The 18,910-nt window shown below is 41.3% G+C and overlaps 1 protein-coding gene across 1 annotated transcript in view; it reads left to right on the top strand.

Moving 5' to 3' along the window:
• The window catches only part of Sec5 (exocyst complex component secretory 5), a 22,265-nt gene continuing 3,355 nt past the window's right edge, over nt 1–18,910 (top strand). Inside the window, exons 1-14 of the mRNA XM_028308698.1 lie at nt 1–298; nt 384–536; nt 957–1,149; nt 1,558–1,669; nt 2,223–2,382; nt 2,770–2,984; nt 3,473–3,588; nt 3,837–3,973; nt 9,500–9,684; nt 12,287–12,448; nt 16,257–16,409; nt 17,068–17,259; nt 17,957–18,138; nt 18,661–18,892. Of these exons, the coding sequence (XP_028164499.1) occupies nt 190–298; nt 384–536; nt 957–1,149; nt 1,558–1,669; nt 2,223–2,382; nt 2,770–2,984; nt 3,473–3,588; nt 3,837–3,973; nt 9,500–9,684; nt 12,287–12,448; nt 16,257–16,409; nt 17,068–17,259; nt 17,957–18,138; nt 18,661–18,892 (2,301 nt within the window). The 5' untranslated portion in view covers nt 1–189. The remainder of the gene's footprint in view (nt 299–383; nt 537–956; nt 1,150–1,557; nt 1,670–2,222; nt 2,383–2,769; nt 2,985–3,472; nt 3,589–3,836; nt 3,974–9,499; nt 9,685–12,286; nt 12,449–16,256; nt 16,410–17,067; nt 17,260–17,956; nt 18,139–18,660; nt 18,893–18,910) is intronic.

Below are 18,910 nucleotides of genomic sequence, written 5' to 3' on the forward strand. Positions count from 1 at the left end.
CAAATCAAAAAATCAATAAAAATCGCGAATTTGCGAGCGACTCACATCTTCAGTTTTTCAGTGTAGTTTTTCAGTATTACCTACTTATTTCAAGAATTTCAAGGCAACAGGAGATAGAGTGTAAAATATATAATAGATACTTGTGCAGTTAGTCACATTTTACCAATATTTTAGGAGAAGTCCAAGAATATGGGTCCACCCCCAGTTGTAACTGGTATTTCACCTAAAGAGGGACCACCGGGAACTAGAGTCACTATTAGAGGAGAATTTCTAGGAACAAGTGCAATAGATTTGATTGGTATGTTTGTGATACTTACATCAATAAAAATATTTATCATCTAATTTTGCATGGGTCTTTGTACTATTAATATTTCAATTTTCAGGTTTGAAAATATGTGGGTGTGATTGCTTACTCTCAGCTGAGTGGAAAAGTAAAAACAAAATAGTTGCTCGATCTGGTCCATGCAAAGGGCGTGGTGACATTATAGTCACCACTAAGTCTGGTGGAGAAGGAACTTCTACTGTTCAATTCCGAGGTAAAGTATCAAATCAATCATAATACAACTGTTACTCGGTATTGTAAGTTTATTTTAACCATTTAACCATTAACCACAAAACTAATACAAATGTATGTATACTGAAGCCCTCCAACAGGCATAACAAAACTAAGGAGAAGCCTCTGTAATATTTCTATTGGCTTTGAACAGTTACATATTAAAAGTACAGAGAAAATAATGAGATTGTTTACATGACTTTTCCATCTAGAACAGTCTCTCCTTTTAATAAAACACCAATAAAAAAATTTAATAAGCACATGATTGTCATGACCTGCGCTCCTAAACAACTGCACACAGGAAGTTTTAGTTATTGACAATGCCACTCTTGTGGCGGAGTTTTGGACTGACACTGTAGGTTTGTTGTTGACACGATAAGAAAAAAAATCTTTGTTTTTCTAGGGTACCATGAATCCATCGGTCCCGTGAAGGAGAGTGCAGTATGGGTTGAGGAGTCGGTGCCTCCGTCGCTGCCGTGGGGCCGCCGCCCGATGTCGCCCACCACCTACACGCCCCCGGACCCGTTAGGGCTCTCCACTGAGGGCGATGACTGCAAGTTTCCTGAAGAAGAACTGCATGAGCTGTTTCCTGATGGGTAATAATTTATAACTAAGTTCATTAATTCCTGTGAGAGGTCAAATTCAAATAAGAACAAGAAGATATTGCGTAAAAAAAAAATGTATTAATGTTCTTATGAGAATAAAGTCTTTAAACCTAAAATTACTTTTAAAACTATTAAACCTTTTTTTATTTAGTTTACATCAAATTATTAGTAACAAATTAGTAATTTACTTTTAAAATTAGACATATTCTAGATTCTTTTCGGTTCTGGCTCCTAATTAATAAACATATCAGATTTTACATTCTGTCAATGGCAAATATCATTTGATAGAAGTAAAATAATGAAAAACTGAAATAACTAATTAGGTAAACCACTATCAAGCTGTGTTACCAATAAAACAATGAATGAAATAAAAATTGAAATGAAAACCATACATTTCAGGTCAGGCAAGCTCTCTGATGAAAACTTTCAACCAGGATGGTACCTCTTGGAACATCACAGCAACACTTCCTATGAAGATTTGAAAGCTGGCATGGTATTCTTGCAGAGAAAGGTAATCTAAATAGATGAATTTATGAAATTTTGTACCGCCTGCTTTATTCTCAGTTTGGCCCTAAGGTTGACTAGAGTAGAATGCTGAATGGCATTAACTTCGCCTTATGTACTATGATTTACGTGGATATAAGTTCTAAATAAATAAGTAATCCAGTTTCCTAATCTAATAATAATAAAAACATCTAAAAATATAACAATTGAACTGACTATAGTCTGGTCTGCGAGCACGTAGAATTTTGTCTAATGACCCCAAGCTACATATCCTTTTATCGCTCGCGCGTATGTTGCTGTCGCGCTCGCACACTCACTGCGGCCGCCCGTCGCACAGTCGCGACAGCAACATAATTACGCGCGAGCGATAAGGATGGGTAGCTTGTGGTCATTGGACAAAATTTTACGTGCTCACAGACCGGGCTTTAGTAGAGAATATTTTAAGGCATTAAGTCCGCCAATTGTCTTTTCTGGGAGCAATAAAGTTTAAATAACTAAGTTGAAATAAGCCTGAATGGCTTTACTTGTAATATACGTGCCAATTTTGTATTTTGTTACAGGTTGAAGGGCAAAAAGAAGGGCAACTCAGCTTCCTAAAAGCAAACACTGGAGCTGTGATGGACCAGCTGGATCGCCTTGTTCTGCTCAAGAACATGTATGAGGAGGACCAAAGGAAAAGCGGCAAGGAACCATTGCCTAGCCTACAGGCTGCTATTGAAGGTACATTTATTTAGTGGTAGGCAGTTGCAGTATTCTACCACCAAACCTATGTAAGAAAATCTCTTACTTTGATTTCCTTCAAATCTATGAACATACTTACAAACTTGTATTTTAATTTGTAAATTGTAGAATCCGTTTTGTAGACCTAATAAAGAAATATATAAAAAATATAAACCTAGACATGGAATCTCCTAAAAGACATCAAAACATAATTTAAAAATACTGGGTACAAAAAAGGGATACACTGAAAATGCTGATGTATGATATAATTCATTGTGTAACTTATTGTTTGTTCGTTAAATTAATTATTCATTCAACATACATCTAGTCTAGATTGTCAGTTTTGTTGTGCTTAGATAAATTATAAAAGTTGCATTCTGATTCCAGACTCGATTACCCTCGCGGACTCCTTATTCTCGGAGATTCTCTCGCGCAAAGAGAACGCGGATAAGACGCGCGAGGCGCTATCCCTGCTCACACGACACAAGTTCCTCTTTCAGCTGCCCTCCTCGATTGACAGGAACATACGCAAGAAAGAGTACGACTTGGTCGTCAATGACTACACCAGGGTCAAGAACTTGTTCGGGAACACTGAGATTCAGGTGGGATTTTATTCAGAACAAGGCCAGGCAACTGAGGCAAGAATGTCCCGTTTGATTCGCAGGGTTCTACCTTCGGTCTTCTACCGTGGGTTGCGACCACCGGGTTTCTACCACCATTATTTTATTTCATAGCCGCCATGCATGGCCTGCTCCTCCTCTACAGGACGACTACGTTCAAGAAACAACTACAGCACCGCCAGCGAGGACAGTGGTTTGACTATACCATCGCTGGTGACGTAATAAGCGCGTGCGTTACGATATTTAGCAATTACCTACACCTGGGATCTCTCGCTATAAATTCAATAAATAATTATTTAACTCAAATTGTCTTTTAATCTAACTTTATATTTATTTATCAGGTTTCGGGCTCCTAAAGCCAATAAACGCGTTGTGGTACATACCTGCCCAGAAATGCCTAATTACTGTCCTTTCAACCGTCTAGTTGTTTATGTCGTAATGTAATTAAAACTTGTTTATTTTTCCCACAGCTGTTCCAGAAAATCCTTGCTGAAATCGACAAGAAAATAGAAGACTTAAAAGAAAAACTTCATACCAGAATGAAGACTATGCCCATAAATGTTCAAGAACAAACAAATTACATAAGGTACGATACATTTTTAAAGCCTCGTAATATTCATAAGTTTTTTTATTTAATTTAATTTTTTAATTTGATATTGATTGATTGGATGTTTTAATTTAATTTAATCTATTTCTGTATCTTCTTATTTTGTTTGATTTAATATGATTTTAATTATTTGATTGATTTAATCTAATTATTATTGAAATTTTATGGGCCCCGGCCTTGAAATAAATAAATTTTATTTTATTTTTTATAATTATATTTTTTTCCAGGTTGTTGATAAGTCTCAACTGGGAAGGTGACGCAGCGTGGACCGCGATCACCAGCCGCAAGGACTATCTGATGACGCTTATGAATAAAGTTAAAGACCATTTCAAACAAAAAGAAGAGCAAGAGAATAATGAGAAAGGTAAGCCATGTACCTGTAATGGAGATCCCTTTCATTCGCATAATGTTTTACTACTAATATAATGTTTATGTTGTTCTCTGAATTACTAAGTCAGCCACCATCAATGCGCATCTAAAAACACTATCTCAGCCATTATACAGGGTGTTTGGGGGAAGGTTAGACAAACTTCGTGGGTCATTTTGAGAATACAAATTCGCCCATTTGACCCTAAGTCAGCAGTTTTTTTTAATTGGTTTTTTGTTTTGTTTTTTTTTTTCCCAAATTTGACCTAAAAACTGCTTCAATTTTTTTCTCGCGTGTTTTCTACCGTATTTATCACTTAGTATTAGTCTCGAATATGTCTTTGGTCTAATAGAAAAAAATGTAGATCCTAAAGTTTTACAAAAGTATAAAACACGACCAAAGACTCGAACCTAAAATTTGAACTGAAAGCAGTAAACTTCTAAAATATATCGCACCAATTAAATAACTGTATCGCCATCTTGTTTTGCAACTCAGCATCTTTAAAAATTAGTGAAACACCAAAATCAATGACACGTTCTATATTTTATTATTTTGGAAGCTGAATTATAAGATTTTATGTTCTCTAATTCAAGCTTGAATTGTATTTTTTGAGGAACATAATATGTTGAAGCTGTAAAACGAAAAACGTTGAGTTNTTTTGGAAGCTGAACTATAAGATTTTATCTTCTCTAATTCAAGCTTGAATTGTATTTTTTGAGGAACATAAGATGTTGCAACTGTAAAACGAAAAATGTTGAGTTGGACAAGTCAGAATAATTGTTACTCTTTATTTGACGCTTTCTTTGGAATATTTAGGTGGCATATAATAGACTAATTAGTATATTGGAAGCCTTTTAATATTCACGTGGCTTATAGTTATAAAATCAGAGGTTAGATGCCGTGGCCAAAAGATATATCTGCGGCTTGACTTTGATTCCCCATATAATTTTACTTTTTATGATTATGAATGAATAGTCGATAGCACATCAAGGAACCAATAACGATTACATGAGATACCACAGTGTTTAGGTTGATGTACTGTTGTCTGCACAAGCTGCCCTGGCGAATTTCGTACCGTCTATGTTCATCAGAAAGAATGTAGGATTCTAACGGTGAAATATTCTTTCAAATCGGCCCAATATAGTTTCAGAGCCTACAAATGAACAAACAATCAAATCTTTTCTTTTATAATAGGTAGATGAAAATTTAAACGAATTTGATGGTTAAAAAGTGTTATTTTTTGTCAATTGTAGATAAACAGGATGGAATTTTGTAATGCCACCTGTAGGGAAAGTACTCTTAATACTGTATTTAGAAAATTTCACTCAAAGAGAACATTCCTTTATTTCTTAATATAAAGAGAACTGCAATCAAAGATTTCCTAAAACTGAAAATTCACCATACCATACCATTTTTTGTGAATCATTTAATATTTCATGCTTTCATTTCATTTATCAAGTTTGTTAGAGAGATTTCATCCTTATATTTAACCAAATTCAGTTTAACAATAGATGCAATAAAAACACAGGATCTAATTTTTAACAGATTTTAGTCGTTTCGATTCCCGGATGTGGCAAGCGAATTTTTCGGATATCTTTGATTGCAGTTCTCTTTCTTTTGAGTAAGGGAATGTTTTCTTTGAGTAAAATTTACCATCTACATTGTACAGTATTGAAAGTACTTTCCTTTCAGGTGGCATTACAAAACTCCACCCTGTATACCAAAAGAGATACGCCCATATTCACAAACATTACTATGAGGTCTCACAGAGGGTGAGGGTGACAGAGCTTTATTCAACGCTGTGCGTTCGATTTGCTGCTTCACTTAGCAAGCATCGTTTGAGAATACGGGCATAAAAGTTCAGTTCGTTTTCTCTACTAATGTAAGGATTACTACTAGTTATTACGCCTTTTTTTAAATATGGCAATAAATCTTTTCTTTTGAGTGTACAAATTTTAAACTATTTGCTGGCAACACTGAAGCGGAGAAGAGTGGGGGTGTCTTGTGGGCGGCCGATCGATGCGACAGTTAGTGGGGTGGGTCAGTCCCGATCGATCGGCCGAACAGTAACGTCGTCTGGCTGCGTAGTTAGCAATTAAACGCCATGAAGTCGGTGAAATATATTGCAAGTGATTGTGAATCTTTGAAAGAATAATAAACGGTGTTAGAGGCTGTGCGAACGTAGATATTCAGTGTCCCATGTAAGTCACCAGTGAATATTTTATTCTCAAATAATCCATTGGTTCCCAAACTTATTTGAGACGCGCCCCCTTTCGACCATACAAAAAATTCTGCGCCCCCTCTCCTCCAAACAAGATTATTTATTGGTTGTATCGAGCAGTCTGGAATGCGTTCTCTCAGCGGGCGCTGATTTTTTAGACTTAAGTACATAGATGGCCCGCGCCCTTTATATGTCTTTGAGCCTCCCCTGGGGGGCGCGCTTTGGGAACCAAGGAATTTAATAATCAATATGAAATCAGCCACTCCCCGCGCAGACGTAGACTTGCTCAGGTGCAGTTGCAGTTTTGTGCAGTCCACTTGTACATATTTGTCTCTTATTAACTCGTAACCCGGAACTAAAAGTCTATATTCGTCTCTGGTTAACTCGCAACCAGAAACTAAAAGAATAGTCGTCATTAGAATTCAGAATAATTTTCTCACAGTTGCACACCGCTGCGCATAGCCTGCCGGGAACTCCTGCTCGGTATAGGTACTGTGTCGGGAACAAAGGGTTTGATCGCTATTACCGAACACGAAAGATTCGATTACCTGTGGTTTTGTGTTGTGAAATATGTGGTATCTTATAAGATTTTAAACTAAAATTTCTAACTAAAATTACATTTCGACTAAAATAGACACGGGTCTTAACGCGACATTTATGATTGAGTTACATTATGGACGGGGCACATAGCTCGTAGAGCTGATGGCCGCTGGGGCTGGAAAGTATATTTTTATTTATTTAAACTTTTATGCCACAATAAATTTGTACATAAGGCGAACTCAATGCACTAAAGTTCTTGAGTGGCGACCACGAGCCGAAAGACAGCGAGGGCAGGCCTTCCACTAGGTGGACCGACGATCTGGTGAAGGTCGCGGGAGGTACCTGGATACGAGCGGCGCAAAGCCGGTCTTCGTGGAAATCCTTGGGGGAGGCCTTTGTCCAGCAGTGGATGTCTTTCGGCTGAAACGAATGATGTACTCACGGCTTGATATGTGGTATCTTTAGGATGAAGTAATCAAATGAGGATATTTTTCAAAGACAGAGTGAGGCAACAAAAATATTACTTTTGCGCATTCTCTTCAGAATAGCGTGTTATAACAAAACTATTTGCTGGCAACACTGAAGCGGAGAATAGTGGGGGTGTCTGGGCGGCCGATCGTTGTGACAGTCAGTTCCGATCGATCGGCCGAATAGTGAACATCGTCTGGCTGCGTAGTTAGCAATTAAGCGCCATTAAGTCGGTGGAATATAGTGTAAGTGATTGTGAATCTTTTAAAGAACAATAAACGGTGTTAGAGGCTGTGCGAACGTAGATATTCAGTGTCCCATGTAAGTCACCAGTGAATATTTTGTTTTCAAATAATCCATTGGTTCCCAAACTTATTTGAGACGCGCCCCCTTTCGACCATACAAAAAATTGCGCACCCCCCTCCTCTAAACAAGATTATTTATTGGTTGAATCGAGCAGTCTGGAATGCATTCTCTCAGCGGGCGCTGGTTTTTTATACTTAAGTACATAGATGGCCCGCGCCCCCCTTTAAATGTCTATGCGCCTCACCTGGGGGGCACGCCCCCACTTTGGGAACCAATGAATTTAATAATCAATATGAAATCAGCCACTCCCCGCGCAGACGTAGACTTGCTCAGGTGCAGTTGCAGTTTTGTGCAATCACTTGCACATATTTGTCTCTTGTTAACTCGCAACCAGAAACTAAAAGTCGTCATTAGAATTCAGAATAACTTTCTCACAGTTGTACAGCGCTGCGCATAGCCTGCCTCTGCCCGGTATAGGTACTGTGTCGGGAACAAAGGGTTTGGTCGCTATTGCCGAACACAAAGATTCGATTGCCTGTGATTATGTGTCGTGAAATATGTGGCATCTTATAAGATTTTAAACTTTCGCGTTCCATTTCGACTACAATAGACGCGGGTCTTAACGCGACATTTATGATTGAGTTACATTATGGGCGGGGCACTAGCTCGTAGAGCTGATGGCTGCTGGGGCAGGAAAGTTCTTGAGTGGCGACCACGCGCCGAAAGACAGCGTGGGCAGGCCTCCCACTAGGTGGACCGACGATATGGTGAAGGTCGCGGGAGGTGCCTGGATACGAGCGGCGCAGGACCGGTCTTTGTGAAAATCCTTGGGGGAGGCCTTTGTCAAGCAGTGGACATCTTCCTGCTGAAACGAACGATGTACTTACGGCTTTATATGTGGTATCTTCAGGATGAAGTAATTAAAATGAGGATCTTCAAAGACAGTGAGGCAAAAAAAATACTGTAAGGATTGCTGCTAGTTATTACGATTTTTTTTAAAATATGGCAATAAATCTTTTCTTTTGAGTGTACAAATTTTAAACTATTTGCTGGCAACACTGAAGCGGAGAAGAGTGGGGGTGTCTTGTCTGGGCGGCCGATCGATGCGACAGTTAGTGGGGTGGGTCAGTCCCGATCGATCGGCCGAACAGTAACGTCGTCTGGCTGCGTAGTTAGCTATGAGGGTTTTCGCGATTGAAAAATCCGCCATTATTTTTGACATGACATTGACAGATATGTCACAATCATGCAGCATTTGGACCTCGCGTCTACGTATTGCCATCTGGCGGATTTTTAAATCGCGAAAACCCTCATTAAACGCCATGAAGTCGGTGGAATATATTATATTGTAAGTGATTGTGAATCTTTGAAAGAATAATAAACGGTGTTAGAGGCTGTGCGAACGTAGGTACTTTAGTGTCCCATGTAAGTCAACAGTGAATATTTTTTTTTCAAATAATCCGTTGGTTCCCAAACTTATTTGAGACGCGCCCCCTTTCGACCATACAAAAAAATTCCGCGCCCCCCTCCTCCAGATAAGATTATTTTGTTGGTTGTATCGAGCAGTCTGGAATGCATTCTCTCAGCGGGCGCTGGTTTTTTTATACTTATGTACATAGATGGCCCGCGCTCCCCTTTAAATGTTTTTGCGCCTCCCCTGGGGGGCGCGCCTCCCACTTTGGGAACCAATGAATTTAATAATCAATATGAGATCAGCCACTCCCCGCGCAGACGTAGACTTGCTCAGGTGTAGTTGCCGACCGACGATATGGTGAAGGTCGCGGGAGGTGCCTGGATGCGAGCGGCGCAGGACCGATCGCGCGATCTTTGTGGAAATCCTTGGGGGAGGCCTTTGTCCAGCAGTGGACGTCTTTCGGCTGAAACTAACGATGTACTCACGGCTTGATATGTGGTATCTTTAGGATGAACTAATCCGAATTCAGAATAGCGTGTTACAAGTGTTACAACAATACCTTTTTTTTTAACAGGCAAGCGCAAAGCTAAAGACGGTGAAAGCGAAGGATCATGGAGCAACACTCGCGCGGAGTGGTGCGCCGCGGCGTGCGGCGCCCTGAGCTCGGAGCTCAACGCGCTATGGCCGCTGGCGCGCCGCTACTTCGCCGGGGAGCTCGCCGGCCAGCCCTCGGCCACCGAGCGACACGACAGCCTCAAGGTAAGCGACAACCATCATTGTTCCCACCATAAATCAAGTGTTTCAGATTCAAGATGATCGTGGACACTACAGATAGACACGTTCACTCTAGAGCGAGCTTTTTTGTCTTAGTCAACTCTGCGGCCATGTATCTCGAAGGCTGTTACTTACCATTTTCTCTTCGAGGTACATGGCATGGCACGGCTGAGTAGCTTTTTGCCAAGGAGTGACATTCGCGGTAACAGTCTTCAATAATGCGCAATGCGCATTACAGAAAAGATACGTATGAAAATGTAACCAGTGCATACATGCTGAGACGGAGACCTTTTGCTGCCGCAACTCTGCTCCCATTATTTCTGTTTCTAATTATTATCGTTGTTTTGAATGTGCATGGATATTGTATAATGTAATTTCGTTTAAAGTTATGTAACTGTGTGCAAAAAAACAATGTTTACTTACTTACGTATGAAAATGTAACCGGTGTATTGGAATAAAAATCGTGCCAGTTGACTCTGCCACCATGTGTCGGGAAGACTGTTACCACTTTGTCCTCCCGACACATGGTGGGTGAGTCAACTGCGCAGTTTTCTGCCAGGAGGTGACAGTCTTCAATGACCACGACAGAAAGGACACGTATGAAAATGTAGCCGGTGTGTTGGAGTAAGTTTAAATCGTGCCAGTTAACTCTGCCACCATGTGTCGGGAAGACTGTTACCACTTTGTCCTCCCGACACATGGTAGGCCAGTCGGCTGCGCAGTTTCTGCCAAGAAGTGACAGTCTTCAATGAACACTACAGAAAGGACACGTATATCACCGCTGCGCTCCACTTTCGTCGGCTGTCGTCTGAAAAATCAGCGTACAGGCATTAGCTTGTGATACATGCTGAGACGGAGACCTTTTGCTACCGCAACTCTGCTCACATTATTTTTGTTTCTAATTAAATTATCATTATATTGAATGTGCATGAAAAATATTGTATAATGTAATTTCGTTTAAAGTGTATGTAACTGTGTGCAGAAAAACAATGTTTACTTACTTACGTATGAAAATGTAATCGGTGTATTGGAGTAAAAATCATGCCAGTTAACTCTGCCACCATGTGTCGGGAAGACTGTTACCACTTTGTCCTCCCGACACATGGTGGGTGAGTCAGCTGCGCAGTTTTCTGCCAAGAAGTGACAGTCTTCAACGAGCACGACGAGAAAGGACACGTATGAAAATGTAACCGGTGCATTGGCCAGTTGTAACTTGTGCCAGTTAACTCTGCGGCCATGTACCTCGAAGGCTATTACTATTTTGTCTTGGCGGTACATGGCCGCATAGTCGGCTGAGCAACTGATGGCTGAGCGGTCAAGAAGTTACATTCGCAGTGACCGTGTTCAATGAGCACGACGGCAACACCAGCAAAAAATCAAGAATATTTTATTCAGTTTTGAGCAGTATTTTGGTACTTGTGAACGTCAAAAATATTAGGTAGCCGTTACGGGGTACACAGAAGGAACACGTATGGTGATTTGGAGTTTAAAAAAGTCTGCTAAGGCTCTCTCATTTTGTCTTCCCGGTACATGGTGGCCTAGTCTGCGCAGCTTTCTGCCAAGATATTTAACGCTCTTTAATGACTCTAAAGAATAATTTATCTTGTGTCTTGTATCTATTGTATGTGTTCTCCCAAAGCATTTACAATTAATATAATTTATTGCTCTCTTATGTATCAATTGAATTGTATACTGTGTTCCGTATCTTAATGTATGTGTTTTCTAGATTTACTTACTTGTACCCTCTTATGTATCAATGCAATTGTGTTTTGTATCTTATTGTATGTGTTTTCCAGATTTACTTGTACAATTTATTGCTTTCTTATGTATAAATGGAATTGTATACTGTGTTCTGTATCTTATTGTATGTGTTTTCCAGATTTTTACTTGTACAATTTATTGCACTCTTATGTATCAATGGAATTGTGTTTTGTATCTTATTGTATGTGTTTTCCAGAATTACTTGTACAATTTATTGCTCTCTTATGTATAAATGTAATTGTATACTGTGTTTAGTATCTTATTGTATGTGTTTTCCAGATTTACTTGTACAATTTATTGCTCTCTTATGTATCAACGGAATTGTCCTACTGTGTTTAGTATGTTATTGTATGTGTTTTTCAGATTTACTTCTACAATTTATTGTTCTCTTATGTATCAATGGATTTGTGTTTTGTATCTTATTGTGTGTGTTTTCCAGAATTACTTGTACAATTTATTGCTCTCTTATGTATAAATGTAATTGTATACTGTGTTCTGTATCTTATTGTATGTGTTTTCCAGATTTACTTGTACAATTTATTGCTCTCTTATGTATCAATGGAACTGTATACTGTGTTTTGTATCTTATTGTATGTGTTTTTCAGATTTACTTGTACAATTTATTGCTCTCTTATGTACCAATGGAATTATTTACTGTGTTCTGTATCTTATTGTGTGTATTCTGCCAAAGCTAATTCGTTTGAAATGTGTTTCACGTCAAATGTTCTTTATTGCTTTAAGTTTTTACAAAAGTTACAACGTAATAAATCGTGTGTTGCAAGAGTGGTGACAATAGACATTATGACTTACAACATGTCTCTTGCAGGAGATGATAATAGCGGCGGTGGAGTTGTTTTCGGAGCATATGCGGGCTTGTCTGCTGAGCGGCGGCGGGAGCGGGGCGGCGCCCGACGCGCGTCTCACGGCCAACTTGCGACACCTGAGAGAGACTTACGACTCGCTGCTCAAGCTTGACCTGCCTTCCCAGGTGAATATACGGTTTTTTTTTGCTTTGTTACAGTCACATAATATGCTGGTTTAAATTTAAACATGGTGGCCCAGTCGGCTGCGCAGTTTTCTGCCAAGAAGTGACAGTCTTCAATGAACACGACAGGAAGGACACGTATATGTAACCGGTGTGTTGGAGTAAAAATCGTGCCAACGGGACTATTCCCACCTCTCGTTCCCACCACTGCAACTCCTGTGTAGCCAGGATCTACAGCTTGACCGCCACAAAAACCCAACCAATGAAGGTCAAGTTTGTCCCGGGGGAAAGTTAAACTGTCATTGGACCCGCAACGAAATTAATCAGAAGAACATAGGAGGAGTTCGAAATTAAGGTTTGACTTCCCTCCATTGCAAAGCGGATGACAGGTGACAAACAAAGGTTTAAAACCGTGCCAGTTTACTCTGCCACCGATATGACGGGAAGCCTCTNTGACTCCATAATCGGCTTTGAAGTACTGCATGCCAACCGGTTGTCGAAAACTTCGAAGACCCATAACTCTTAAACTAGTCATTATATTACAAAAATATTTGGTACACGTATCAATAATATGTATAGGTAGAACATACTCAAATATTACTGAAATCGGAAACATCGACTTTTTTTACCTGTCCGCTTCGCGTGGAATGCTCCATTTGTCAATGTGTGCAATTTGGAATAGCTCGGCACGGATTCAAATCGTAATTTCTATGAACGTAACATATCTATAGTTCTTTAATATCATTGATGCCCACATATTGCACGTAAATAAACAACATGAATCGTAGGTTGTTTCCACCCTTGTCATCTGACACATGAAATAAACTCCTATTGTATTATAGATATCGAAGCCGAATCGTATATAATAATAGAATGGGTTTTGGAGATCACTCGGGGTACCACTTTTATAAAATACCTACATATTACATAAAAATACCACGAATCATGAGTTTTCTTTTCACCATTTACATCTGACACGAGATAACAAACTCCTATCTCCATGACTACCATCGTANCACGACAGAAAGGACACGTATGAAAATATAGCCGGTGTGTTGGAGTAAGTTTAAATCGTGCCAGTTAACTCTGCCACCATGTGTCGGGAAGACTGTTACCACTTTGTCCTCCCGACACATGGTAGGCCAGTCGGCTGCGCAGTTTTCTGCCAAGAAGTGACAATCTTCAATGAACACGACAGAAAGGACACGTAGATTACCGTCGCGCTCTACTTTCGTCGGCTGCCGTCTGAAAATCAGCGTACAGGCATTAGCTTGTGATGATACATGCTGAGACGGAAACCTTTTGCTGCCGTAACTCTGCTCGCATTATTTCTGTTTCTAATTATTATCGTTTTTTGAAGGTGCATGCTAAATATTGTAAAATGTAATTTCGTTAAAAGTGTATGTAACTGTGTGCTGCAAATAAATGTTTACTTGCTTACGTATGAAAATGTAACCGGTGCATTGGAGTAAAAATCGTGCCAGTTAACTCTGCCACCGATATGACGGGACGCCTCTTACCATTTTGTCGTCCCGTCATCGGCGGCCTAGTTGGCTGCGCAGTTTTCTGCCAAGAAGTGACAGTCTTCAATGAACGCGACAGAAAGGACACGTATGAAAATGTAACCGGTGTATTGAAGTAAAAATCGTGCCATTTAACTCTGCCGCCGATATGACGGGAAGCCTCTTACCATTTTGTCTTCGCGTCATCGGCGGCCTAGTTGGCTGCGCAGTTTTCTGCCAAGAAGTGACAGTCTTCAAAGAACACGACAGAAAGGACACGTATGAAAATATAGCCGGTGTGTTGGAGTAAGTTTAAATCGTGCCAGTTAACTCTGCCACCATGTGTCGGGAAGACTGTTACCACTTTGTCCTCCCGACACATGGTAGGCCAGTCGGCTGCGCAGTTTCTGCCAAGAAGTGACAGTCTTCAATGAACACTACAGAAAGGACACGTATATCACCGCTGCGCTCCACTTTCGTCGGCTGTCGTCTGAAAAATCAGCGTACAGGCATTAGCTTGTGATACATGCTGAGACGGAGACCTTTTGCTACCGCAACTCTGCTCACATTATTTTTGTTTCTAATTAAATTATCATTATATTGAATGTGCATGAAAAATATTGTATAATGTAATTTCGTTTAAAGTGTATGTAACTGTGTGCAGAAAAACAATGTTTACTTACTTACGTATGAAAATGTAATCGGTGTATTGGAGTAAAAATCATGCCAGTTAACTCTGCCACCATGTGTCGGGAAGACTGTTACCACTTTGTCCTCCCGACACATGGTGGGTGAGTCAGCTGCGCAGTTTTCTGCCAAGAAGTGACAGTCTTCAACGAGCACGACGAGAAAGGACACGTATGAAAATGTAACCGGTGCATTGGCCAGTTGTAACTTGTGCCAGTTAACTCTGCGGCCATGTACCTCGAAGGCTATTACTATTTTGTCTTGGCGGTACATGGCCGCATAGTCGGCTGAGCAACTGATGGCTGAGCGGTCAAGAAGTTACATTCGCAGTGACCGTGTTCAATGAGCACGACGGCAACACCAGCAAAAAATCAAGAATATTTTATTCAGTTTTGAGCAGTATTTTGGTACTTGTGAACGTCAAAAATATTAGGTAGCCGTTACGGGGTACACAGAAGGAACACGTATGGTGATTTGGAGTTTAAAAAAGTCTGCTAAGGCTCTCTCATTTTGTCTTCCCGGTACATGGTGGCCTAGTCTGCGCAGCTTTCTGCCAAGATATTTAACGCTCTTTAATGACTCTAAAGAATAATTTATCTTGTGTCTTGTATCTATTGTATGTGTTCTCCCAAAGCATTTACAATTAATATAATTTATTGCTCTCTTATGTATCAATTGAATTGTATACTGTGTTCCGTATCTTAATGTATGTGTTTTCTAGATTTACTTACTTGTGTTAACTCTGCCACCGATATGACGAAAAGCCTCTTACCATTTTGTCTTTTCGTCATCGGCGGCCTAGTTGGCTGCGCAGTTTTCTGCCAAGAAGTGACAGTCTTCAATGAACACTACAGAAAGAACCGCGTCCGCCGCGTGTCATATCTAGCGCAGACAAGAATTATTTCCTGGTCAGCGCCGGAGCAATGTATTTTTCGTGTTAATTGACAGTCAAAGTAACATTTGTAACAATTTTTCTGTTGGATGTTTAAAGGTAGTACTACTCAACATTGATGAAATAAAACTCGGCCATAACAACGTATTTATTACACTTGAAAATTTCGTCGGGTTCATCCAATGTCTAAGTAGCTCAGTTGGAAAAGCAGTCGCCCGGCAAGCGAAATGTATGCATAGTTTGCAATTCACGAAGGCGAGTGAGCTTTACATGTGTGGTGGCTTAGTTGGTTTTTATGTTATGATAGACATAACACTACCGTAATGTGCATGTACACGTACTTGACTTATGGTCCTATGTCCCCTAGATGGGGCAGAGGGCGTCCACAACAGTCCTCCATCGCGTTCGGTCTTGAGCTATGTGTTTGATCTCGCTCCAAGTCTTGCCGATCTTCTTCGCCTCGTCTGCCACAGTGCGCCGCCAAGTTTGCTTGGGGCGACCAGGTTTGCGTTTTCCTTGGGGGTTCCAATCCAGAGCCTGCTTGGGGATGTGATCGGGATTCCTTCGGAGAGTGTGGCCAATGTGCACGTACACACACAAGTAAAGCTCACTCGCCTTCGTGAGTTGCATGAACTATACATGGTTTTTGTGTTCGTGTGTAACTCTTGCGCAGTCGCGGCGACTTTTCTTAGCATGTACAAACGGCCTAAGCCTTAAACTGTACTTCCAGCCGCTCAGCATTGTGGAGAAGGTGATCTTCGACTACCGCGTGCACGGCATGACGGTGTTCCTGACCCGCGCGCACAAGCGCGTCAAGGGGCTGGCGGAGAAAGAAACCTGGAAGATCGAGGAGTTCTCCGATTATGGCGCTATCACCAACCTTGTAAGTATGATTTGCAATGTTCGGACAAGTTTTTAATTCCAGAAAAACTACTCTTAAAGCGCTACCTCGTCAAATTTGTTTTAAACAAGCTCCGCCCATTCCCTCCGCACCCCCAAAGCGTCAATCATCGCGACGAGTCGCTCGCTCCGTAAAAATTGAAATTCGCGCCATACACGCGTTTGGGTTCATCGCAGGGTCAATGCAAACGAACAAGGAAACAATGGAGTGGCGTCACATATTAATTTTTTAGGGTTCCGTAGCCAAATGGCAAAAAACGGAACCCTTATAGATTCGTCATGTCTGTCTGTCTGTCCGTCCGTCCGTCCGTCTGTCCGTCCGTATGTCACAGCCATTTTTTTCCGAAACTATAAGAGCTATACTGTTGAAACTTGGTAAGTAGATGTATTCTGCAAAAGTCTGTAAAAATTGGTTTCACTTGATTTATAATTTTACCATTTAGTCAAAATTCATACAAAGTATTGATTAGTGAAAATAACAGGAAATCAGTACAACATGTTGAAAATCATGGTTGTCGATAAATAAGTCATAAAAATAAATTTATGTAATAAGAATTGTTTTCAAAAGCGCTTTTACACGACATGTGAATAAGGTGGCAAAATGAGAGAGTGGGATAAAAGTTTAATGACCTTCCTTGCAGCCTTACCTACTCGAAACCTACATGACAGAGGCGCTGGCGTCGATCAACAAGTGCGTGTTGACCAGCGGGCGGCGCGAGGCGGCGCTGCTGAGCGCTGAACCGGCGGCGCTGGCGCAGCGACACGCGCAGAACATACTGCTGGCCTTCGTGGCCGTGCTGCGGGAACTGGCGCTCAACCACGACGCCGACCAGGTACGAGTAGAAGACCACAACTCGGAACAGATGCTCAGCTAAGATAGACATTTTTTTTTTTGTGTTGACCGGCTATTCTAGTTCAATAAAGTCCTAGTATCACTGCGACCGTTATCGATCTATTGTGATCGCCGCTGTTTTCCTTACAGTTCGCCTCCGAGTCCTGCATCCATTAGGAAGTGCAGTATCTTTTGGGGGGCTTCTTTCAAGATAGACATTGAGCCAGTGGCGGATTTGCCGCCCGTAGGCTAGGGTGGGGTTGGATCTTTATGTAACTTTTATCTTCTGAAATCGAGTAAGCGTCATCTGAAATCTGCCGCCCCTAGGCCGCGGCCTATACGGCCTATTGACAGATCCAGGACTGCATTGAGCCACTACTCCGAGAAATTGAGCCACTACTCCTCGAATACCTGCTCTGCTATTAAGCCCTGAACCACTACTCCGATAAGATTAGCAGCTTATTCGTTTGACCTAGATTTGATGTTATTTTAATTAACTGGCGCACGCCTGCGCTCTTTTTTTCCGGTAGCTTTTACAGCTCGTCCGGTACTACACTTGTCTTAGGCTGGTTTTAGTGTCACGCGGACCGTCCGCTCCCTAGCAGTTCATACAGATCGGTTGTGCGGAGCGATCCGCACTGACAGCCCGCGTGACACTAAAACCAGCCTGAGGCTAACCAACTGTGTCCCCATTCCAGGACTTCAACAACACGAGCCTGTCTGTGGCGCTAGACCAGCCATTGGATGAGAGCCGAGCAGCGGCGGGCGCGACGGCGACGGCGGGCGGGCGCACGTGGCAGCAGCGCCTGCTCATCGCCGGCGCCAACGCGCACTACACGCGCCGCGCCCAGCTGCCGCGCCTCGCGCAGGCCTTCGTGGAGTGAGTGCACTAGACCAGCCTCTAGACGGGAGCCGAGCAGCAGCGGGGGCCATTAAAAATTAGGGTTTGATGGTAAAAACGGGCATTAGACATTTACACCCTTACTGATCACGCTCGTTGAACAGTGATTTAAGGAGATGTTTAGTATGGAAATGACATTTTAGAAGTGTTCAACAAGTGTATAACTTTTTGTTACTAGGGGGGTTATTTATTGGCCAATTTACACAGACTGCGCGGATATTTTTGGGGCATTTATTGATGACTAATGACCAAGTTACACAGCTGAGGCTAAAAATACTTGTCAATTTATGTAGGCAAATGTTTTTGACATTATGTCTTCACAGAAAAATATTATGTTTTTGTGCCAAGGAGAAAAAAATGTAAATATACATTTTAAAAAATCTACCACCTTTATAACAGACTAATTTTTCCATTTATAACACTGAACAAAACAGACCACAAAATTACCCACACAATGATTTTTTCAAACATGTACATTTTCTAAAAAAAAAAAATCCACAGCTACGGCTTCCCGAAACCAGTGCAAGCCATACAAGCTACCAAGGACGCGCTCACCAGTCTGGAAGCCAATATCGCTGAAACGTACCTCGAGCACAAGGGCGACCCACTAGTGGGCACTATCGAGCCCAGCATGTATATGGGCCGCCACAAGCTGGACCCTGATACAATGGTTGACGACGCAAGACCCTACGTCTACGAGATCATCAACAACCTCATTGCTGTGCACGCTGAGGTATGTTTTTTATTCTTA

This window comes from Ostrinia furnacalis, unplaced genomic scaffold (genome assembly GCF_004193835.3).
Source record: "Ostrinia furnacalis isolate ACB-3 unplaced genomic scaffold, ASM419383v2 OfSCF2491, whole genome shotgun sequence".
NCBI classification, from domain to species: Eukaryota; Metazoa; Arthropoda; class Insecta; order Lepidoptera; family Crambidae; genus Ostrinia; species Ostrinia furnacalis.